The sequence below is a fragment of the Parasteatoda tepidariorum genome, chromosome 3 (assembly GCF_982258835.1).
Source record: "Parasteatoda tepidariorum strain Cologne lab strain chromosome 3, Ptep-v5.0, whole genome shotgun sequence".
In the NCBI taxonomy this organism is placed as follows: Eukaryota; Metazoa; Arthropoda; class Arachnida; order Araneae; family Theridiidae; genus Parasteatoda; species Parasteatoda tepidariorum.
The window spans coordinates 115,313,270-115,339,197 of NC_141757.1; the positions used below are offsets into that span (position 1 = coordinate 115,313,270).

Here is a 25,928-nt window from a genome sequence, read left to right on the forward strand (position 1 = left end):
TAAATTATATTTTAAAGCAATTTTTGAAAAAATCTTTACTATAAAATTTACTGTTGAGATATTATGCCTAATAAAATTATAACTGTTCTTTTACCAATGCATGTTATTTTTGCTTGTATTTATAAAGGAAAAAAACTGTCTAGTTTCAATGGAAATATAAATCAATTGTTGTATTACGGAACATTTTCAATTTTCTCTTAGTAGAATCAACAAAAAAAAGCTATCTTTTCTGATTCTATCTTAACTGATATGTATTCTTCGATAATATTCCTCCAACAATAAAACAAAAGACAATATCGAAATGTATGAGAACAGTTGATTGTACAAAAATATAAAGCATTTCGTACCTATCAGCCTTTGATTTGCCCAAGGCATATTCCGAACAAAATAAGAAAAAAATAATATATCTATATATAGTTTTCTTAAGAAAATCGTATTGATTGAATATTTCCATCTAACAAGATCAAGATCCCTGGGGGTCTTAAAACTAAACAAATCCCGTTAGAACAAGACTCGAGCGCGTTAAAATAAATACATTACATTTTCTGGAGTGAATGCTGCGAAGGACGAAATTGCCGACAGTTACTATTTCAGGGAAAAGATCAAAGAAATATTTTTTTAAGGATGGGACTGATGAAAAAAATCATTATATGTTTATATTCATGATCATCTTCTGTGTTATGGTTTAAGACAATTCAATACTTGAACAATTATCACTTATTTTATAGAAACCGGGTGAAAAAAAGTTCTGAAATGTTATGGGTTTCATTCACTGTTTGAGATAAATGGTAAAAAATTATGGTTTTTTCCAACTAGACACTCTATGTTGATGTGCAACTTGTAATAAACTTTTATTTATTTTTTATAAAAGTGTATCGAACGATTTAAATAAGAAAAAATCATACAGTGTTTTGCAGTATAGTTCAAATTAAAATTATATGAGGCTCAAAATTCTTAAAAAATCCATTTAAAAATTTGCGTATTATCTTTCGATTTAAACGATTTTTTTTTCTAAACACGCTATTAACAATCAGAGGTTAGGATGAACTACACATTGAGTTAGAGTTAATAACGTTAGGAATACCAAATTTGCTAAAACCAACCGGCACATCAAAAAGATGACGACCCAAACTCAGATAGTTGGACAATTTGAAACGTGAGCATTAAAAAACAGAGGCTAGAAAACTAAACCTAAAGATAAATTAAAGAGATATACAATTTTATTTTATTTTTTAATGAACTAATATCAACAATCGACTGGATAAAAAGCAAATTTTTGAGCAAATTCCCACGCTTTGAATAAAAACTTTCAAATTTTGAATAAAAATTTCGCCTTTTAGAAAAAATAAATATATATTTCTTATTTTTTTGTTTGTTCATCGCCGTCTGGTTTATAGTCCCCATAATCAAAACAGGCTAATCAAGTGAATAATTTTTTTACAATCAGTCCCGCCGATTAAAAAAAAAATTTGCTAGTTAAGCGCTAATTTACATTCCGTTTATGGTTATTTTTACTGCATTACAATGCTTACCGTTAAAGATGCATTTTTTTAATTTTATAACATTAGTAGACAGAGAAAAAAAGTAAGGTCAAAATTATCAGACTTTTCCGTGTTTCTGGCTCCATCGGAACATCAAAAAAGCTCGTTAATTTTTACCTGAGTGATTATATAATGATTCTGGTACAATTAACAATAAAATATGGCGCTATAATACACGAAAAACTTTGGTAACGTGGTAAAATTTGGCAGTTTTATTATAATTCCTTAGATCACAGAATAAAAACCATTCGTCAGGAAAAATTTTCTTATTAATTTTGTATTTTTTTACAAAAATGTTGATGATAACTATAAGTTTGAAAGTTAGAATTTTCAATAAACCATTACCATATGAGTGGACAAATTACGAAATGAACAGTTTTAATACCGTATATTTTGGTTTTATTAATTGCCTGCCTGTCTGTCTGTCTGTCTGTGTTTGTTTGTTTGTTTGTTTGTTTGTTTGTTTGTTTGTTTGTTTTTTTGTTTGTTTGTTTGTTTGTTTGTTTGTTTGTTTGTTTGTTTGTTTGTTTGTTTGTTTGTTTGTTTGTTTGTTTGTTTGTTTGTTTGTTTGTTTGTTTGTTTGTTTGTTTGTTTGTTTGTTTGTTTGTTTGTTTGTTTGTTTGTTTGTTTGTTTGTTTGTTTGTTTGTTTGTTTGTTTGTTTGTTTGTTTGTTTGTTTCAGAGAAATGTCATTAAAATTCAGCAAGGTAATTTTACCAGAATTTTTTTCTCCGTCTATAATATTGAAATTTTATATATTCCTGGTTAGTTGAACTATTGATTCCGTCCATAAAACATAAAAATTTTCTTTTTAATTTTACTCGGATTTACTCCATTAAACTGCAACTGATGCAAGCTCCAGAATGTTTTGAACAAAAAAAAATACAAACTTTAGGAAAACTTTCGGCATAAATAAACAGCATAGTGAGTGACGATTTTATACGTCATTTTTTGAAGAAAAATAATACTATTTTTCGGGAATGAATCTTATTTTTAGTCTTATTTACTTCTACAAATGTATTTTTCAAATGTTAAATTTTAGCATAACACTAAATTTGACAATCTTTAAATTTATCACTCAAATTATAACTGTAAAACTAATTTACTCCAATTAAACAAAATATTACCAATTGAGGAAGAATAAACAAAAAAAAATTCAGTTTTCATTGCCCTATGTTTGAAAGAATCTATGACAAATATATTATTAGCGAGAACTTATAATATTGTCGAAAGATATTTCAAATTATTTTTTGAAACAATTCTTTTTCGAAAATTTCTTAGAAACGCATAAAACATTTTTAAAAAAAATTTAACATTGCAGTGCATATCGAGGAAATATATTTTTACAAATATCTATAATACTTTTCAAGTCATCGTTTCTGCGTCATTCGAAGAAAAAAATTATAAGTCTCTGTAAGACCTTAGCTTTCATATGAGAGATATGTTGATGCAAAATGCTTTCATGTTGATACAAAATATCTCAGAAAAAAATTGGGTGGTTTTATGTGATATGTTTCGTGGTATCTTTAAAATATATCAAACACGAGGCAAAGAATGTTTTGTATATTTTCTTCAGCAGCGGTGAAAATTTTGCATGATGCTAAAAATATAGAACAATTTTTTTGAGAAAGATCGACTTTTGCGAAAGAATAAAAATAAAATATGTTATCTGAAAAAATATTTCTACCTCCTTATATTTCTTATTTAGAAAAAAAATACAATTATTTTGCGAAATTTGAAAGCTTTAGAAAAAGAAATGAAAAAGTATGTACGTAAGTACGCACTTTTTTTTTCTTTAACACAGTTGTAAGTAAAATGATTAAAGATAAAAAAAATTAATTTAAAAATAATTGAAGGAAAATGAGATGAAAATAATAATAATAATGCAAGTCTAACAAAAATTCAATAAGTGCTAAATCTACTGAAAAATTAATGCATCCTTTTTATACCACGCTTGCATTCGTTTTCTCTAGGAAAATTAAACTTTTTAAGATAATTTGAGTACTAACAAACTGTGGTTTCCAAAATATTTAATTAAACTTTAGAAAAAAAGTGCGTTAGTAAATATGCACTTTCTTCTTTTGCATACTTAAAAATTAAATAATAATACGATACAAAAATAAATGTAATGAAAAATGTCAAATTAAAATCGGATGAAAATAATTGTAATAATGTAAGTTTAATAATAAATACAACGAATACTGAATCGAATGAAAAACTAATATATCCTGTTTGAAATTTTATTCCAAAATTACGAAAAAATTACTGTCAGCAGTCTGTTTATCCAATTAACTAATCAGTTTACGGTAAAGAACATTTTTACCTTTATGGTTTTGAAATCATGTTCAACTATTATACACTGCTGGACAATTGCTAAGGACGGATAACACTATCATCCATAGCAACCACAAAATGAAAGGAAGCAAAATGTGGAAAATTAGAATAAGTGCGGGATATAGTAAGATGAGGTATGCGTATGTAAATTTTTTTTCCGCGTCTGTTCATCTCGTGATAGCGCTGATAAAAGCTTTAAAGGTTTTGACGCGTGTGGAGAGTTGTTGTTTCAAATCAAAGTTTTACAGGAAAGATTTAGTTGACGAACTTGATATTTTCGGACTGTCTTCCCGATATCACTTAGATGATTTTAAGCGTGGCCGAATTATTGGAAAGATCGAAGAAGGGCGAAAAATAGGGCGAAGGGCGGCTGTGGAAATCATTTAAAACTACTGGAATGTGTAGTAGGCGGCACGGGGGAGATCGTGTTAGAAGTACAACGCCTGCAGAAGACAGATACATCGTCCTATCAGCAAAAAAGGAGCAGGCGCACCACAGCTCAGCAGGTGGCAAATCAGTTTCTTGCTGCCACAGGAAAGCAGATCTCCCGAAAAATTATTGCCAGACGTTTGAGGGGAGGAGGACTATACGCCCGCAGACCTGTTGTGTGTGTCCCATTGACCAGACAGCACCGTACTACCCGTTTGCAATGGTGTCGTGAGCATCACAATTGGACTGGGCATGCGTACTATTCTCAGATGAGAGTAGGTTCAGTCTGTCATCGGATTGTCGACGCCAACTGATCTGGCGCGAGAGTGGTACTGGTTATCGTCCAGAAAATATCCCGGAAAGGGACCGATATCCGACATGCAGTGTCATGGTGTGGGCCGGCATCATGATCAATGGCCGCACGCACCTACATGCGGTTGCGAATGGGACTATGACGGGCCAACGATACATTGATGAAGTTCTAGTTCCTCATGTTCGTCTTTTCCGTGGTACTGTCGGTGATAAATTTGTTTTTATGGACGACAACGCACTCGCTGTTCAGGATTGTCTAGACAGCGAGGGTATTCAACGACTCGTATGGTCATCACGTTCTCCAGATCTAAACCCCATTGAAAATGTTTGGGGAGGCAATTTACTGGTCGAAACTATCCTTCGACAAACAAGAACACCCTCATTCGTGCACTGACAGAGGAATGGGATAAATTGCCTCAACAGCTGCTGGATAATGTTGTGCAAAGTATGATACGACGTGTAGAATATTGCATCACAATCCACGGTGGACATATCCCGTACTGACACCTTTCTTCAAGTTGCCTGCTGACATTTAGATGCATTGTTCCATTTTTCCGTACGCAGCATCAAATGAACATTTTTTTTTCTTTCAGATGTTTCATAGCTTTTGTACTTTCCAGAACAATGAATATTCTTTATTCTAATGTCTGAACAGTGTGGCAACTATATTTTATCCTACTAGGCCTCATGTCTCGCTTAATGTTATGTTACATTGCAATTTGTGATCCGTCCTTAGCAATTGTCCAGCAGTGTAGTTAAAAACCATGAATACAAAACCATATGGTTTTGTTTTACCATTTACAGCTAGCATGGTTTCAAATCAGTAATAATGAAATTTATCAGGAAAATGGATCTAGGTTTTCGTTAAGAAATGAACTTCGGATACGTTGTGGTTGAATTTTATTTTATTAAATGATTAATCTCGTTGTTTCACTTATTGTAAAGGATAGAATATTCTAGACTTTTTTGTGTTAAGCAACTTTATCGTGCTCCCATCTAAGAGTGATTGAGAGTATCGTATTGTAATAGTCCAGGGTCACAAATTGGAAAGTGTATGCTGAAAGGAATGGATGAAATATTAAGGTGTCAAAACTGCAATTGTAAGGAATGAAGTGGCTTCATTAGGTGGGCATAGTTGGTGCGATAAAATTCTAGTTGTTTAACCGTATTAGGTGAAAGCAATTACTAAACCATTTTTCTCACAGTTAACAGTTCAAATATCATCTTATTAATGGTTATTTATCTATTTTGTTTGAACATGGTAAAATACCTATTAAATAAATTGCGATGTAACCATTTTCTGAGAAAATTTTAACAGTGTATCCTTTTTACTTCACGCATACATTCATTCTCTCTAAGGAAATTAAAACTCAAGATAATTTGAGCTCTAACAAACTGAGGTTTCCGAAAGATTTAATAAAAACATTCATTTATAAAAATATACCTTAACAGTTACTTTTAGCTTAGTTATGATAAAATCAAAAAACGTACGCCTGCTTTGGTGTTTCACTTCTAATGGCGATCATACAGTTTTATGAAGTGTCAGTTTTTGCAATCTTACTGAAATTGGCAAGAGTAATAATTCAAATCTCTGTCCCTACTAACTAAATTGGATTTAATTTACTACGATTTGCATAAGTATTGAAAGCTAATTTTGACATTTGGTCCAGCAGAAACGAGAACGAAAGCATTTAGAACGCTGACAATTTTAATCTGGCTTCATTATTTTAGCAATCGTACTTCAAGATATTGAGCTTCAAACTTTTAAAAACGCAAGATAAATAACGAAAAAAAAAGCTTAGGATAGCTTATTTATGATTTAATTGGAAACATATTGAACTGCTATACAGGGGTTGAACAAAATAATGGAAACACTTCTATACCAACACAGATCTTGATATTTCTCCAAAAAAAACTTAGAGAATCATTTTATAAATAAGTGTTTAGGATATGCGATTTTTCATACTTATTAATGATGTTTAAAGTTTTTAAAGGTTTGAGGGACCCCCAATAAATCATAAGCGGAAAATAGTGCTTATAAACACTCTATGCCAAAAAATTTGTCAATAAATTTATAATTCGCAACAATTATTTGGTTATTATTTGCAATAATTGCAAAAAATTTCTTAAACCTAGCTCAAATATTTACTTGCTTTATTTTATTTATAAATATTTTTAATATATATTATTAAATATTTTTAATAGCTTGATATGGACATTTTTATTTAAAAAAAAAAGCAATTTTTTGTCTCACGTTTTTTTGCTATAACTTTAAAAATATTCAATAAAATTAAACAAAATTTTTGGAGCAATTTAAAATTAATTTTAAAATTATTGCTTTAAAATTTGAGAACAATTTCTTCATAACTGTGCAAGATGTGGGTGGTAAAAGTAGTTTTTTTATACTGAGCATGTGGGAAAAATTTACATTTGTTTTTCTTAATGCTATAGTGATTCGCATTTGGCAACTAATAAAAAAAAGTCCCATTTGAATGTTTGAAAAATTTGAAAAGTAGTTTTCGTACTTTTGAAAAGAAATCTCAAAATTATGAGGGGTGTTATACAAATTTTATTTGTGCAACTAAGCAAGATTTATTAAAAATGGCGCCGGCACTGTTGGCAATGATCTTCCATATATTTATCTTTTATTTCACACTTTTTCTTTTTTTATACAATCATATTTCAGTGTACGAATGTTTATTGCAAAGTATTTATCCATTTTATTTTATTTTGTATTATGATACAAAATAATATTTCTAGAAAGCCCCTTATCATTTTGACTTTTTGTTAAAAAGTACAAAAACTATCTAGAAAATTGCTTGAAATTTTTTAATTTTTTAAGGTATCCAAATTGGACTTTTTTCATTAGTTTCTAAATACGATCCATTACAAAATTATGAAGAAAAAAATCGAATTTTTTCGGCTCATGAGCAGAATAAAAAAAACTACTTTAATTACTTATATATTGCACTGTTTTCAACTACTTTTTTTCAAATTTTAAAGCAAAAGTTTTGCAATTAATTTTAAATTGCTCTAAAAATTTTTTAATTTTATTGAGTATTTTTAAAATTACAGCAAAAGCGTAAGACGAAAAAATTAGTTAATTAAATATGTCCATATGTCCAAAAATCTTACTAATCCATATGTCCAAAAATCTTACTAACACAATTTTGTTAAATTATTGCATATAATAACCAAAGTAATTATTACAAGTTAAAAATTTATTGCTGCATTTTTTGGAGTAGGGTGTTCATAAACACTATTTCCTGTTTATAATTTATTGTCGATCCTTCTAACCTATGAAAACTTTGAAATTCTTTAATAAGTAGGAGATATTGCATGATATAAACATTTCTGAAGCTCTAAAATGATGATTCCTTGAGTATTTCTAGAGAAATATGAAAAAAATGTGATAGTATAGAAGTGTTTCCATTATTTTGTCCACTCCCTGTATTTCTCCCTAGTAAAAAAAATGAGCCTTCAACAGTTTCAGACTCTTGAAAACAGATACTTTCTTGTTTAGAATAAAATACACTCTATAACAAAAAAATCGACTCACCAAGAAGGAGATGTCCAATTAAAACGAAAATTGATGGATAGGAAGACAATGTACAGAATAGTAAATGATTAAAATTTCAGAACAATTGAATAATTTATTGCAGAGTTACAGAACCAAGGTCAATAAGGTGTTGACCCACCTCTAGCCTGGATGCAAGCTGCCACACGGCGTGGCATAGACCGATAAAGCTCCCGGATGGTCTCTTGCGGTATTTCCTGCCAAATTCGATCCAATTGTCGAACGAGGTCATCAACATTCCGTGCCAGATGCAATCGTCTTCCCATCATATCACAGACATGCTCGATGGGAGAGAGATCTGGTGATCTGGCAGGCCAAGGAAGAGTTTGCCAAGCTTGCAGACAGTTCATAGCAACACGTGCTGTATGTGGTCTGGCATTGTCCTGCTAAAAAAACAGCCCAGGGTGCTGCAAAAGGAACTGTAGCAAAACAGGTCTTAGGATGTCGTCGACGTACCGCTGTGCAGCAAGTGTACCTCTAATGACGACCAAAGGGGTCCGGCTGTCAAAGGAAATGGCACCCCAGACGATAATGCCTTGTTGAGGGCCGGTTTGGCGTGCAATAGTGAAGGCAGGATCCCCCCTCTGCCCTGTGCGTCTCCAAACACGTCTTCGATGATCGTCAGGACACAGTTGGAAGCGGGATTCGTTGCTAAAGACTATACGTCCCCAGTCGGCATCATTCCAGCCTGATCGAGTCATGCACCACTGTAATCTAGCTCGGCAGTGTGCAGGCGTGAGTGCTTCTTGGTTCGTCGATTTTTTTGTTATAGAGTGTATTTTGTAACATTTTAATGACATTTGAAACAAAACATATTTTTCAATAAGGATTTGATTTTTTTTTTAATAAAAAATTTATTATTTGCCTATAAAAAGCTTAATTATAAACTTACACCGAAAATTAAAAATACTTTAAATAAGTAAATATCTTATGTTTGAAGCCTTTGTAAAAATTTTTAGTTATTTTTTTTATTTTATTTTTCACGTAAATGAAAACGACATCACGTTGTTTGAATTTATATTATAATTTTTTCTCGTAATCTTTGAAACATCTTAAAGATCGTAATCTCCGAAGAAAACAGATAAAAGTAAAAATTTATCTAAAACTCTTATAAGCTTTAAAACTTTTTTTTACTTCTAATCTAGATTATTATTCAAAACTAAATGGAAAAAAAATGCGTTTCGCACATTAAGGGATTATTTTTCATTATTGAAACATCCCTTTGACAACAAACTTAAAATTAATTCTCAGCTATTGTTGTTACGTTTTGCATTTAATATTAATAAAGCCGTAGAAATTTAGTGCAATAAAAAAAATTCATATTATTATTCAAGCTTCAAAAATTCGTAAATTATAATTCACGTTTCATAAAAATATTTACAGCTGTTTTAATCTTTTAAAATTGCAAACAAATAAAACATAATTTAAGGTAACGAGATGAAATATAATTGACAAACTCATTTTCTATCAAATAAAAATAGTTATAGATTACAAAGAACTGTTTATTCATTTTTGCCTTTCGCAAAATTCAATTAAGACAGACATGTTAAACATGAGGTCTGCTAATCATCGGTGAATGTCAAAATCGGTGATGAAAACAATTTTTTCAATACTTACTCAGAACTTATTTTGAATTTATTTATATTTTTCCTCTTTTTAGAACAAAGAATAGTATAATTATTTTTGAACTTTTTTTTCATTCTCAATGCAATTAAGAATTCGTGTTAAACATGTGGTCTGCAGCTCATCTGCAGACCTCAATTACGGGGGTGGAAAAAAAAAATTTAAATCTTACTTCCCACTCATTTGCATTTAATTTTTATTTCCCTTTTCCTTAAACCAATTTTCAGAAATAGTTATAATTTTAATTAATGCATTTTCAATTGAAGCAAACTATAATTATATCAACCAAATTATATTAAATTAGGAAACTATAATTATTGATCTCCATAAATTAAGGCAGTTTTTATTATTATATTTTATATTTTAAATGGCATAAAAAAATTACCATAACTAGGGATGGAAAAGTATTGTAATGCGTAAACTCTTTACCAAAGTTCGCTTCTAATTTAGACATCGTTAAAAAATTAAAAATAAAAATAAATAGTTTTTCAGTCTACTTAAATACTTACCAACCAATTATATTTATGATTGTCCCCATTCTTATTAATTTTCTCAATCACTTGTCCAGAATGTTAATTAAAATAACTTTTTATTCCAAATTAGTGACAAAATATGACAATTCTGTCACAAATGTGACAAAAGTGACAAATATGAAATTCTTTGACAATTTTGTTTAAAAGAGAACATTTAAAAGAGAATGATGTTAATAAAACTTACCTTTGAGTCTTGTATACTCAAATAAATATTGAAAAACTGGAGAACAGAAATTTTTGAGAATAAACCATTTTGAGCTTGAATTTGATAAGGTGGAGAGTAACTGTAAAATATAATATGAACTTTAAAAAACTTTTCAACTTTTTAAAACTATAATATGAATTATTTTTTATTCCGCTGATAAAATTTTGAGAGAAATATTGTTATACAATGATATTGATTTGAAATAAGCCATGAAAACTGTTATGTGAGCATTAATTTTATCTATTTTTTTATTTGCTTTCATATAAACATTTCCTATTTAATGTTTTTCTGGAATTAGAGTTTAAAACATTAATAATATTTTAATTATAATATTTAATAATACTGTTATTCAGAAAAGCAATTTGGATATGGAAGAATCAAAAAAAAATTTTGAAGTTTATAGAAATGCAAAACAAAAAACAAATATTTAGTTTTGATTTAAATGGACATAAATTCATCAATCAAATGAAATGTAAAAGACAATATTGAAAAAAATTGTTATTAGGCATATTGTTCATTTGTTTCAATATAATAAAATATGATTTAATATAGCAAAAATAGGCTTTAAATTAAATTTAAACGAAATAATAGATGCTCAAACATCACAAAATTTTCTTCGTTTTTGACGAAACCGTTTACTGGTATATGCTCCTATAAATTTCGTCAAGGGGACGAAATAAATATCGTCACTTCTTCTAGGAAACGAATTTCGTCAAAATCAAAAAAGTAATTCCTTATTCAACTTTTTTTTCAAGAAAAAAACTTTGTTGTACATAATGTATTTATTTTTCTAATAATTACTTACACGTGGTCACCATGTAGATGGCACAACACAACAAAGACGGGTAGAACGAGAGATAAGTGACAAAAACTCCCGAGGCAGGATTCGAATCCCGGACCTTCTCAGAGCGAAGCCAATTCCTCGACCACCATGCACACCGGTCGGCTTAATTTGTCACTTTATTTTCGATTGTCTAGTCTTTATTCTTGTTTACTCATTCCAGTTTACAATCTCCCACTATGTACTACGATGAGGTTCCGAGTAGAGGAAACATTTTTGTCACACATTTGAAAGGTCGCGTTTCGTCACAAATCACGTGATTTCGTGACGAATTAATTTTCAAAATTAATGAAATACTGCTCAAGGATTGTTGAATCGTTAAAAGTGATAATTTTATTTCTGAGAATGTGCCTCAGAAAAAAAAATTGGCATATAAAATCTACCATTATAAGTGATAAAAGAATTTTTATTTTTTGGAAAGTTGTGTTTTCAATTTATAAATTATCTATACTATTAGTTTATAAGTGCGCACATATTTAAAGAAAACCATGCCAAATGCTTTAGAAAATAACATGTCTGATTAACCTGAGCAGCAACAACAGTTTTTAAAAAAATAATTTTCGCATGTACATAATTTTGAAAAGGCTTGTTTAAATTAATGTAAAAAAATTGAAAGTGTATTGCAGTTAAATAAAACTTCATTTATTTGTAAAAAGTTAGCAGATTAAGAACAATAAATGATGCTACGGATGTTCTAGTGATAAACTTAGTAATTTAAAATCTAATAAATGAACTGTTAAATTTAAACAAATATTGATGGACCTGCATTTTAGACATAATTTATTACCATAACTAAACTGAATCGTTTAATATACAGAATCCCTTATTACCTTTGACTTCGTTTTAATCTTGTACGAAATAAATTCCTTCTTCGAGTTCGAGATCTTGGAATTGTCTTGATGGAATTAACCATTCCCTAGAAAAGTACAAATATTTTCAACAGTTTTATTACACCGAGAAAAAAATATGCTCGAAATTATCAGAATATGGTAACATTTATAATGTTTCTGGCTTCATGGGAACACCGAAAAGAACGGTACTTTTAACTGAATCGCTTTATAAGGACTTTAGGTAAAATTAACAATAAAATACGGTTTTAATGCAATGCTACTTGGTAGTAACTGTGGCAAAATTTGGTAATTATATCACGATACCTTAGAGCATTGCATGTAAGCCATTTTTATAGTTAATTTTACTTTTCAGTTTTGTATTTTAACTAAATGTGCGGTAATAAGAACTGTAATTTTGAGAACCAGAATTTCTGATAAACCGTTACCGGACGGAAAAATACCAAATGAATGGTTTAAATCCTATGTATTTTGATTTTATAGACCAGAATTATATTTCTGTTTTCTTTACTAGAAATGCCATTACTTTACAAATTCGGTGAAATTTCTTTCACCATGTATAGTAAACAACAAAACATTAAGATTATTAAAATTTTACTATCTAATTTGTAAAAAAAAGGGCGACGTATACTTTGTCTTGCATAATTCTCGTTTTCTTAACATTCAAACTATTTAAGGAAATATATTTTAAATTTCCCCTTCTCTGCATATCCATTAAACAACATGTGATAAACTAGTTTGTAATGCCAGAAAGTAACCAAGTGTAAAAAAAAATATTCCGAGTTAAATACTTAAGCCTTTTATTTCCTTTTCCTTAATATTAATGTAATTAGGTTTTGTTTTTATTAAAAATATATCACATTTGAAAGTACACTATGAAAAAAGAGTCTAGAAAACTTTCGATTTAATTAATAAGTTAACAATAGTTAGTGAAATTTATTCATGAAGTCTTGAGATTCCGCCAAAATAGAGTCGGCCATTTAGGGTTCAACTGCAGAAAAGAATTTGTTAACCACTACCTTAAATTCTTTTGTAAAAGTTGACTTATTCTGTGAAATTATACAGGGTAATTCAAAATGAATACAGCGATTACAAACGACTGCAACTATTTAATCAGAAACGAATTTACCAATAAAATTTACTCAGAATGTAGAAGGAACTTCAACATTTTGTATACATGCGTCACAGATTTTCTATGTGACTTCCCGTGGTCACACGGACAACATCTAGATGGACAACATTTATGCCGTCACCGACACAAGCGCATTACAATGCATTCTTTGAATTCTTCAATTGCTTTGAGCAAGAGTAGATAGAAATCACAGGATGCCAAGTCCGGAGATTTCGGTGGCTAAGAACAGAAGACAGCATCTGCACGGGACTCGCTATTATCCCTAATGAACTCGCGCATGCGCAGGATTCCACTTCACTGCTCCTGCACCTTACGTAAAGAAATTTTGAAGTTCCATCTACTTTCTATATTAATCTTATCTATAAATTGTTTTTCATTAAATAGTTAGAGCTGTTTGTAATCACTATATTCGTTTTGAATTACCCTGTACAGTAATATTTGCCTCAAACTTTACAGAACTTATAGTAAATTTGAATACTTTTGCAAAACAAAGGTTACTCGCAGTTCTGAAAATCCGTATAAAAATGGAACGATGCTTGTAACTTTTCTAAACGAGTTATATCACAAATTAAATAAAAATCTGTTACAAATTCTCTTCACGCACAAAATCAAATTTCCAAAGTTAACAACTTAAGAATTAGTTTTTAATAAGTTATAGCTAAGCAGTTCGCTGAAAATAATTTCGTTCCTTACATACTAAAAATAATTAATGCAACAAAAGAGGAAAAAATAAAAACTATATTCTGCTCGAGTAGTTGTTTCATTAGCGCTCACAATACCTGCTTGAGAGAGAAAAGTAAACAAATAAAAAAAAATGCTGACTAAATGCATACATGATTAAGTTATCTAAAAAATATCTTCAGTTATTAATTAAGTTCTCAACAGCTAATAGTCTTATCTCTGATGTAAATAAACCTAAGTAATACTCAAACTGAATGGTGGAATGCAAATTAATCCTACAGCTTAAAGTATAAAGATTTAATATCTTGTAAAATGCATGAAAGAAAACAATTAACTTTCGAGGATTATGAATGCCTTAAAGACATATTGTTAGTAAAGAAATTTATACAAAAATCAAAGCATCTTAAAGCGTTGTTCAGAACTAAAAATGGGATGCATTGTGTTTCTAAACTGTATTATGCACTTAAAGAAATCGGAAAAATGAATAAGAGATTTCTGAATATAATTTGTCTCCTAGCACAATGACAGAGAATTAAAAATAAATAGTTTCTATAAAAAATACAGTAAAATATTCATACAAAATGTTTGTAATTTTCGATCGATTTTTGCTAAAGCTTGGGCGATTTTTGTGCATAAAACTGCGTAAATTACGTTCCAATTTTAAGAAATTCTAATTTTTTAAGATCTATAAATGACAGGGACATTACCAATTACCAACCATAGTCAAGCATCTGGCCTATTTCAAGTCTCTATCTTGAACAGCCATCGTATGAAGATAGCCCTGATTAAACGACGGGGACAGCATCTGAGCTGGTATTCCTCTCCCCCAAACCTCCATAATGCAGCCAACGAGAGAATTTTCAGCTACGACAGATGGAACATGCTTCTTTGCTGCCTACCCACGTCGGTTGTTTAGTTAGCTGCCAAGATCAAATTCACAATTCCCAGATCTTAACCAGAAGTATAAGGCAACGCCTTAACCAAACAGTGCCTTAACCAATCAGTGCCCTAAAAAAGCAGCGCTCCAAGAACATTGCTCCAAAATAGGATCTCAAGTAGCGAAATATTATCGGAAAAAAATACAATTCAACCAAACGATCAACTTTTAAAGGGGAGACACCGGCCTTCTAAAATTCTATTATTTAACATGATGCAAAAATTTTCATACCTCACATTTCAAACATTTTCGACCGAATAAAATAATTAAAAAAAATAATAATGATTGACAATTATTTTTGGATAAACGAATTATATAGTTGTGTTCACAAATTTTTCAATTCGCTTTAATAATTTTCGAGGTGTGGCGAAATTCGCAAAGAGTAAAATTTATGCTAAGGGATAAAACTGGTAAGACTGTTATTTTTCCCTATATTTTGATTGCCCCTATATTTTGAAGGTAAGGTAATCCAAATCTGTCGAAAAAAGGGAAGAATTCAGAGAAAATGCGTATTTGTGTCTGATTTCTCTACTTGAAATATCATCCACACTTACTAATTAGTATATTTTAAGCCTCCCTTTGAACCATTAAGATTCAAGGTAATTCTTTTCTTCTTTTTTTGTGCACTATACATCATTTTCAATGGCAGTTACTAACATTCCCTACTAGTTATAATCTATTTTTTAAAAAACAAAATGCATTTTTTATTTTAAAAATTTTTTAATGGATATATCAACAGGAGACATGTACAGGATGTTCCCTAATAACCACCCTTTATGCGTGTTTTAAGAAATCTTGTCAAGATCGAAATTAAAGGAAACACGATGAAGATTTTTAATTATTATTTGAAAGAGAGATAAAAAAAACGCTTTACAAATCTATTCAGTCAAAGGTGACGAAGGCTGGATAAAAAACGCCGAAACCAGTTAGATTTTTTTTATTCAACTTGTAGGTGTTTCTTCTAACAATTACCTTTCATTTACTTCTTGGCAATTAAACGGGTTGTCTAGCTCTGTCTTACTTAAGAGTGATTTGTTACATCTTGAAAGCGTCTTTGATTTTTTCCATGCTTAAATATCACTTTAAGACTCTTAATATCCATACTATTTGATTTCATTCGTGATAAGGATTCTAATTCTACATATTAAGAGAAGGTTATTACGAAACACTCTGAATATTTTGAAACTCTTTTTTTTTTTACATTTGAAATTTTCCCTTTAATTATTAGCTGGTTAGGTGATTGGAATTTTATCTTGTAATTAACCTTATATTTCTAACAACTTTTCTCCAAATAATATAGCTAAATTCTCTTTGCATTATCTTTATTAAAATTAATATATTCCTTTTAAGATTTCAATCGATTCGATGCATTATGCCTAAAGAATGAATTTTATCATTATTTCCCATTAAGAAAATGAAAAAATATTGTATAAGGAGCATAATTTATCAATTTAAATTAGCAACTGTTTCAACCTTCCTAAACAAGTAAATTTTACTTTGTATTCATTGTCTACAGCCAGGGAAACATCTTCCCACGAATTTATATGAAGATTAAAACAAGCATTCTCTTGGCGGTAGTCAGTACAAAGAATGGAGTAAGATGTCTCGCCAACTTGATCAATATCACGTGTTGCGTTTGAAGTAGTTCGACTTTCTCTGCATCTTATATTGTATTCAACAGACTCGGCTTTATACAGTGACTTGGAAAAGAGTAGAGGTTCGCAGCATTTGCTGTAGGAGTCAGTCTGGGGAAGAAAAAAAAAGATAAAAACGGAGATTAAAAATTAAAAATTTGTGCAGACGTACTACTCAATATGTTTGCAATACAATAATGTATTGCTGGCATTAAATTAATGTTTTTGATTCTGAATTCTTTGTAGTAACAATCAATCATAAATTATAAGTAAACATAACATTTTAACACTTCCCATACATAACTTAATTTAAATCATCGCTTAATATTTAGATTTATTAGATATCATTAATTTTAACTAATTTAATAGTGACTACGAAATTAATAGTGACCACAAAATAATGTACTGAGAGTTACGTAGTCACCATTAGTTACGTACTCAAACTAATAGTGATTACGAAATAAATCTGTGGTTATTTTTATATTTGTTATAGTATAAACTAGCATAGCTTTAAAAGACTCATTAATTTTCATTATAATTTAACTTGTGTAACGAGTATAAATCCTAAGTGATTAAATGTAACATTTGCAATCTATGAAGATGTTAAAGTACTACAGTGCTTAGTTATCTTGGCTAAGATGCCATAGAAATTTTTAAAAAACTAACACTTTGTTTTAAATGTAATAATTTAAAAAAAGCAATAAGTGAAATATATGTAAAGTATAAGTAAAATAATAAGCAAAGTATAGGCTAAATAACTAGGTAAAAATAAATAAAATATTAGTAAATAATAAATAAAGAATAATTAAAATTAGTAAAATATAAGTAAAGTTAGTAATAAAAGAAGTAATAAATAAAGTAATAAATAAGTAAATAATAAATGAATCATAAGTTGAAAATAAATGAAGAATAAATAATGGAAAATAATAAGGTAAATATAAGTAAAGAATGCTACAGTATTAGAGTATATTAACTATTCTAAAGTATTACAGCGTACACTGTATGTTAAAATACAGTGTATTATAATATGTTTATATTCAATTTATTATAATATGCAAAGTATTGAAGCACAATCATTGTATAAAAATATATACAACGTGGCAATGTGATATATTATATACAATGTGATAGTAAATTGTTTTGTACAAATAAAAATATTTACATTTGATATTCCTTTTACAAAATATTTCGAGTTTTATGAGTTGGATTAGTAAATTATCGAACATTTCGTGTATAAATGATAGATAACAGTAATTTGGAACTTTTTTTTCTTTTTAAATAAACATGAAATGTACCAAACATACAATTCAGGCCAAATGCTTTATGAAGACAGGCAAGTGAAAGAGTGACGTAAAATTGAGGTCAATATAATAAAAGTAAATCATGGCAACCATCAAAAGTAAACAAACTTTAACTCCAGTATTTCAGCATTTTCGTGCATTCCTGTAATGAAAGCTTATTTTAACAGTAATGTTTCAGGAGTTAGTTTTATTTTTTATAGCCAGATGTCACTGCAGTAGTTATTTTTAATCATTAACCAACAACTTTTTTGTAGGCATCATTCTGCATCGTTCTTAAGTTAACTGCTCATTTAAAATTGAGAAAAACTCATTTCGTTAACACTTTTATTATTTTAATATAGTCCATTTGTTCGCAGTTGTTTTCAATAACTAGCAACTTCAAAATTAACTGTTTCGTTAATTCTACTCTTTTTATCCTAAGATCTTCATGTCAGGTAACTGTGAGTTAGAATTCAAGCTTTCTCTAGATATTTTTTCACTTCATGCAATTTCTTAGCTCGTCCTAATGATTTCCCTCTCACTTTTTAAAAATATTCTTAAGAAAAATATAATTTCTTAAAAAAATTTTAAAAATCCAATTATTTAAAAAATTATTATTAATTCCCTATCTTCAGATTTAATTTATATTACAGTTTCATTTTGGTGCCAAAAACCCAGCCAAGTAAACCCACTTCTTCAGCTTATGTATTTTATTTTATATCCTGTTTAGAACAACCGACCCATTTTTAGGTTTACGATTGCCAGTGATCAACTCCGTAGTCTTTTAGTTTCGAAGCCAACCCAGAAGACAAAGAAACTCCTGAATCAAGTATTGGGACAAACTAGCTTGCGTGGAGGACTTTTTGATGGAACTTGACAGCAATTGCGTTGCATGGAGAGAAAATTTGCAATAACATCCCACGGTTCAGCTCGATGGCAAGAAGATATACGTCGACCAGGAGGATGCTTTACGTCAGAACTTCGGTCGGCTCGAACCGAGAGAAGAATTGATATCGGCCTGTCATTCCATCCTGTGTTACCTCAATAAAAGCAATCAATTTCGGGTTGCTTAGCAATCCGAAAATAATTGCCAAAACAATTCTGGGGGGTTGTGAGTGTAGTGAGTAGGTGGTGCGACCTTATAGTGGTTAACTATTATTTTCCTGCATAGTTGAAGAAAAAACAATCAATTTCGGGTTGCTTAGCAATCCGAAAATAATTGCCAAAACAATTCTGGGGGGTTGTGAGTGTAGTGAGTAGGTGGTGCTACCTTATAGTGGTTAACTATTATTTTCCTGCATAGTTGAAGAAAAAGCAATCAATTTCGGGTTGCTTAGCAATCCGAAAATAATTGCCAAAACAATTCTGGGGGGTTGTGAGTGTAGTGAGTAGGTGGTGCGACCTTATAGTGGTTAACTATTATTTTCCTGCATAGTTGAAGAAAAAGCAATCAATTTTGGGTTGCTTAGCAATCCGAAAATAATTGCCAAAACAATTCTGGGGGGTTGTGAGTGTAGTGAGTAGGTGGTGCGACCTTATAGTGGTTAACTATTATTTTCCTGCATAGTTGAAGAAAAAGCAATCAATTTCGGGTTGCTTAGCAATCCGAAAATAATTGCCAAAACAATTCTGGGGGGTTGTGAGTGTAGTGAGTAGGTGGTGCGACCTTATAGTGGTTAACTATTATTTTCCTGCATAGTTGAAGAAAAAGCAATCAATTTCGGGCTGCTTAGCAATCCGAAAATAATTGCCAAAACAATTCTGGGGGGTTGTGAGTGTAGTGAGTAGGTGGTGCGACCTTATAGGGGTTAACTATTATTTTCCTGCATAGTTGAAGAAAAAGCAATCAATTTCGGGTTGCTTAGCAATCCGAAAATAATTGCCAAAACAATTCTGGGGGGTTGTGAGTGTAGTGAGTTGGTGGTGCGACCTTATAGTGGTTAACTATTATTTTCCTGCATAGTTGAAGAAAAAAATAATAATTTTGAATTACTCTGAATTTTTAAATGTTTTTGTTCATCTTTAAATTAAAAATATCTAATATTTTTTTACACTATTATGTAACCGCATATAGAAAAATTTCCAATGAAATCTTTCAAAAAACCAACATTTCTACTTTGTTTTTCTAAACAAAGACTAAATTACATTTATTATATTTTAATTTATTATTAAATTTCAATTTACTGCAAGAAATATAGAACTATTTCTTTAAAATAAAATAAAATATCAATTACAACTTAACTGAATAGTTAAATTGACATTCTTAACTACTCAATATTTAAAATAAGCTTAGAAAGTAACCATTAATTTTGAAAAAGACTTACATCAAAACTAATTTATTTCTTGTCTAAACTATTCACTCAGTTATATATTATTCACTCAAAATATGTTACGAATTTCGTTGTGAAATTAGTTTTATTTAAAGTTAAGCAATAAAATTTCTTTTACTTCGAATAACGTATGACACTTTCTGTTCTCCAACAAATGGCAACAGCAACTAATAAATCCGAACAATGTTTAAATTAATAATGAACGAGACGGAAATTCTATTTTTATGTTCACCGAATTTCATTAATTTTCTTCCACCCTTTCCAGATGTTGAAATGTTTTGTTCGAATTTGATCGATAGCGTTTCAACTACTCAAAACTTAATAAAGGTGGATCATGTTCTCGGGGCTTAAACAATTCTTTAGAACACATAATTAGAAATAGAATTATTGATTCAACTTGAAAAAAAAGTTGTTTCTGACGTTTTTGGCTCTTTGCATGTTTATTACATCTTTTTGTACATTTCAATTCATAAAATATGCAAGAATCTGATTTGTTTTTTCTTTTGCGTCATCATTTAGTTTTTTTATTATTATTATTCCTTTAATAGTAAATGAAAAACTTATGTATATAAAAAAAATCTTGAATATAGAAAAGCAAAATTATGCGTATTTTAGAAAATCTAATAGATATTTAGGTTTAATAACAAATCGCTTTTAATTAGTTTTATTAAATCTTTTCTAGATATTTAAAGATTTAGTTTGAGTTTGATCGATAGCGTTTTCAACTGCTCAAAACTTAATAAAGGTGGATCATGCTCTCGGGGCTCAAACGATTCTTTAGAACACATAATAAAAAATAGAATTATTGATTTGAATTGAAAAAAAAGTTACTTCTGACGTTTTTGACTCTATGCATGTTTCCTATACCTTTTATTCGTTTTTCAGTTCATAAAATATGCAAGAGTTTGATTTTTTTTTGTTTTTTGCTTTTTCTTTTTCGTTTGCGTCGTCATTTTGTTTTTGCTTTTTATTGTTATGCTTTGAATAGTAAATGAAAAATTTATATATATAAAAAAATCTTGAATATAGAAAAGCAAAATTATGCGTATTTTAGAAAATCTAATAGATATTTACGTTTAATAACAAATCGTTTTTAATTAGTTTTATTAAACCTTTTCTAGATATTTAAAGATTTAGTTTGAGTTTGATCGATAGCGTTTTCAACTGCTCAAAACTTAATAAAGGTGGATCATGCTCTCGGGGCTCAAACGATTCTTTAGAACACATAATAAAAAATAGAATTATTGATTTGAATTGAAAAAAAAGTTACTTCTGACGTTTTTGACTCTATGCATGTTTCCTATACCTTTTATTCGTTTTTCAGTTCATAAAATATGCAAGAGTTTGATTTTTTTTTGTTTTTTGCTTTTTCTTTTTCGTTTGCGTCGTCATTTTGTTTTTGCTTTTTATTGTTATGCTTTGAATAGTAAATGAAAAATTTATATATATAAAAAAATCTTGAATATAGAAAAGCAAAATTATGCGTATTTTAGAAAATCTAATAGATATTTACGTTTAATAACAAATCGTTTTTAATTAGTTTTATTAAACCTTTTCTAGATATTTAAAGATTTAGTTTGAGTTTGATCGATAGCGTTTTCAACTGCTCAAAACTTAATAAAGGTGGATCATGCTCTCGGGGCTCAAACGATTCTTTAGAACACATAATAAAAAATAGAATTATTGATTTGAATTGAAAAAAAAGTTACTTCTGACGTTTTTGACTCTATGCATGTTTCCTATACCTTTTATTCGTTTTTCAGTTCATAAAATATGCAAGAGTTTGATTTTTTTTTTGTTTTTTGCTTTTTCTTTTTCGTTTGCGTCGTCATTTTGTTTTTGCTTTTTATTGTTATGCTTTGAATAGTAAATGAAAAATTTATATATATAAAAAAATCTTGAATATAGAAAAGCAAAATTATGCGTATTTTAGAAAATCTAATAGATATTTACGTTTAATAACAAATCGTTTTTAATTAGTTTTATTAAACCTTTTCTAGATATTTAAAGATTTAGTTTGAGTTTGATCGATAGCGTTTTCAACTGCTCAAAACTTAATAAAGGTGGATCATGCTCTCGGGGCTCAAACGATTCTTTAGAACACATAATAAAAAATAGAATTATTGATTTGAATTGAAAAAAAAGTTACTTCTGACGTTTTTGACTCTATGCATGTTTCCTATACCTTTTATTCGTTTTTCAGTTCATAAAATATGCAAGAGTTTGATTTTTTTTTTGTTTTTTGCTTTTTCTTTTTCGTTTGCGTCGTCATTTTGTTTTTGCTTTTTATTGTTATGCTTTGAATAGTAAATGAAAAATTTATATATATCAAAAAATCTTGAATATAGAAAAGCAAAATTATGCTTATTTTAAAAAATCTAATAGATATTTAGGTTTAATAGCAAATCGCTTTTAATTAGTTATATTAAACCTTTTCTAGATATTTAAAGATTTAGTTTGAGTTTGATCGATAGCGTTTTCAACTGCTCTAAACTTAATAAAGGTGGATCATGCTCTCGGGGCTCAAACGATTCTTTAGAACACATAATAAAAAATAGAATTATTGATTTGAATTGAAAAAAAAGTTACTTCTGACGTTTTTGACTCTATGCATGTTTCCTATACCTTTTATTCGTTTTTCAGTTCATAAAATATGCAAGAGTTTGATTTTTTTTTTGTTTTTTCGTTTGCGTCGACATTTTGTTTTTGCTTTTTATTGTTACGCTTTGAATAGTAAATGATAAATGACACATAAATTTCTGAATAAATTTCATTTATTTCAGAAAATCTATAAGACATTTAATTTCAAAAACAACTAGCGTTTAGTTAGTTTTATTAAACCATCTCTAGACTCTTCAAGGTTTTGTTCGAACTTAATTCATAGCGTTTCAACTATATTGTAAAAATTTACAGATCAAATTACGGTATTAGGTTCCGACACTTAGAGTGCATCGTCCGTAAATTCCATTTTACCGTAAAACCCTTTTTTACGATAAAACGCTATACCGTAATTTTTACAATAATATTTACTTAATTAGGGTGATTCAGTGATTTTACGATATTTATTATTGTGAAAGTTACGGTTTATCAGATTTTTGTTCCGCGTTACATGTTCCAGTAAAAATAGATTTTATGATAAAAAATATCGGCAAACTGAGCGACGTAACTTTATACAGTAATTTGATCTGAAATTTTTTACAGTGTATTCAAAACTGAATGAAGGTAGATCACGTTCTGAGGGCTTAAATAATTTCTTTAGTACACATAACTAAAAAATAGAATTATTGTTTCAAATTGAAAAAGATTGTTTCTGAATTTTTTTTGCTCTATGAATACTTTACATCTTGATTGTGTTTTTCAATTTATCAAATATACAAGAATCTAATTCCTTTTTTTCGTTAGTGTCCTCTTTTATTTTTACACTTTGAGCAATAAATAAAAAATTTATAAATGTTTAAAAATAAGATTTTGTTTATTTAAGAAAATACGTGGCATATTTAATTTTTAAAACAAATGGTATTTAGTAAGTTTTAGTAAATGACAGCTATAATCTTAAAATATAGTCTTTAGAAATTTCTGAAATTATAAACTTTCGTGTTCTTGACGAAATTATAGGCAGTACCAGGAGCGTAGCGAGAAATTATTCACAGGGTGAGGGATTGGCGTAAATTACTTATGCAAATGCATAGAGTTGACAAGTTTTCATACTCTTATAATCCTTGTTACATAATATTTTTTTCCTTTAGAAAATGATAAAGTTAATCCGAATTAGTTTTCTTTTTCAGAATGGGTTCAAAATAGTTTCCTCTTTTAGCCATAAATACCAACATTTTAGTTTTTCATTGCCATTCTTTGAAAACTTTCTTTGATTTAAAAACATTCTTTTAAAACTTTCTTTCTAGCTTTGTCCGCCATTTTGATAAAAAATACTAGGAGAGATAAAAATCATGTAATACTTTTTATTCAATCTTTTTTTTTCTTGCTCGTAACTCGTATGAGAATTTTGCAAATATTCTTCTTGGAGTGACCCTCAAGCATTGGATGTTATCTTATTTATATTAGGTTGATCACTATGTTCCAGCCGTTTATTAATTATTATTATTATTGCTATTATTATTATGTTTTAAAAGTTTAGAGTGTTGGAGCGTTGCAATTTCTCTGACAGTTCATTTGTTGTTCGATGTAAATTTTCGTACAAAACTTAGTTTAATGACTCTTCATCGAACTGAACTGGATGGTCAGAACAAGGTGCGCCATTTTATTCAAAATTTCAGTATTTAAACTTGACATAGCAATGACAAATGGCTCGTTCAGCTGTTTAACCCTTTCCATGCACATACAAATGTCACGAGCAACTAGAATCCTCCGAACCTGAATTAAAATCATATCAAAAAGGAGGTGTTGAAAAATGCCTATTTTTCTCAAACTAACATTCCACTTTAATGATCTGAAAATTATCATAGATTACAGTTCAATTACATATTCTTTTTTGAATGTTTTAAAGCATTATGCAAAAAACACTTATAATGGCACGCGGAGTGTTACAATTTCAAAAAAAAGGGTGAAAACCTTAGTTGCTGACTCAATACTTTCATTACAGAAACACATTCATTTTTAGTAAAGATTTTTTTACTTTTTTGAATGAAATATAAACATGTATGAAAATGAATGTATTTCTAAAAATTAATTTCTGAAATTTCTAAGATATTGTAATTTTACGTGATGTTAAGACCACTGTACCCCCCTCCCCTTTTGGCTGATTCCTAAAGTAATAATAGCATTTGTAGATATTGACTACTTACTTAACTATATACTTACTTATCTATATATAGTTAATTACTTACTTATTAAAAAGGTTCTAATAAATATGCAAAAAAAATACATATAAAGTAACAAAATAATTCATTTTTGTATTGTATTAATTCTTTTAATCAAGCAGTATATTATGATATCCTACTTACCGGATATTGAACAAAAATAGGTTCTTCTAAGCTTTGATACCATTGAACACATTTTAATAACTCTTTACACCTGAAAAAAGAACATCTTAAACATTCTTCAAAATAATGACCGTTAACTTTTTATAATTATTTCAATTCTCATTAATAAATGCGTTACCTGTTAGTATTTTAAACAGTTAAGGCTGTTTTCCAAAGACTCTGTCGTCACATGAAAGAGCTCTTTTATTTAAATAATATGCAGTTTTAATGACTGCTTTCATAACTTTAACAACTGCAGCAAATTTATCTGCAACTATTAGCCAAGTTTAACCTAACTTTAGCCAACGCCTTACGTGCTAATTCTGAAAATGGCACAAAACGTCTATAAAGTCAAGTTTAGCCTAACTTTAGCCAATGTCTTAAGTGCTGGTTTTGAGGGTGACACAAAATCACTATGAAGAAAAGCCACATTTTCGAGGAAATGAAAAGCGTTTGCAATTTAATTTTCCGATGATAAGAAAGTGACTCCAACTATACATTATTTAGACCAGTGAACATTTTTAATAATTAAGAATTATTCAATGACTTGGATAATTTTCATCGAAGTAAGAAAATTTCGCCAAATTGCCAATTTTTAAAATAAAATTGAATAACTTTCAAAACATTTAAATTGTTGTTCGTTCTAAAGCCTTAATAATTCTTTACGGCAAGACTTTCTACATTAAAATGGCAGCTTTGCTTCAAGTGCAACC

General features: G+C 29.2%; 1 protein-coding gene across 5 annotated transcripts in view; it reads right to left on the minus strand.

Annotated features, from left to right (window-relative positions):
- LOC107436417 (uncharacterized) overlaps window positions 1–25,928 on the minus strand; it is a 145,312-nt gene that overhangs the window by 75,376 nt on the left and 44,008 nt on the right. For all 5 annotated transcript variants that reach the window (XM_087159950.1, XM_087159954.1, XM_087159953.1 and 2 more), the window contains exons 3-6: window positions 25,198–25,267; window positions 16,489–16,737; window positions 12,225–12,310; window positions 10,533–10,632 (exon numbers count right to left, since the gene is read on the minus strand). In XM_087159950.1, the coding sequence (XP_087016076.1) occupies window positions 10,533–10,632; window positions 12,225–12,310; window positions 16,489–16,737; window positions 25,198–25,267 (505 nt within the window). The remainder of the gene's footprint in view (window positions 1–10,532; window positions 10,633–12,224; window positions 12,311–16,488; window positions 16,738–25,197; window positions 25,268–25,928) is intronic.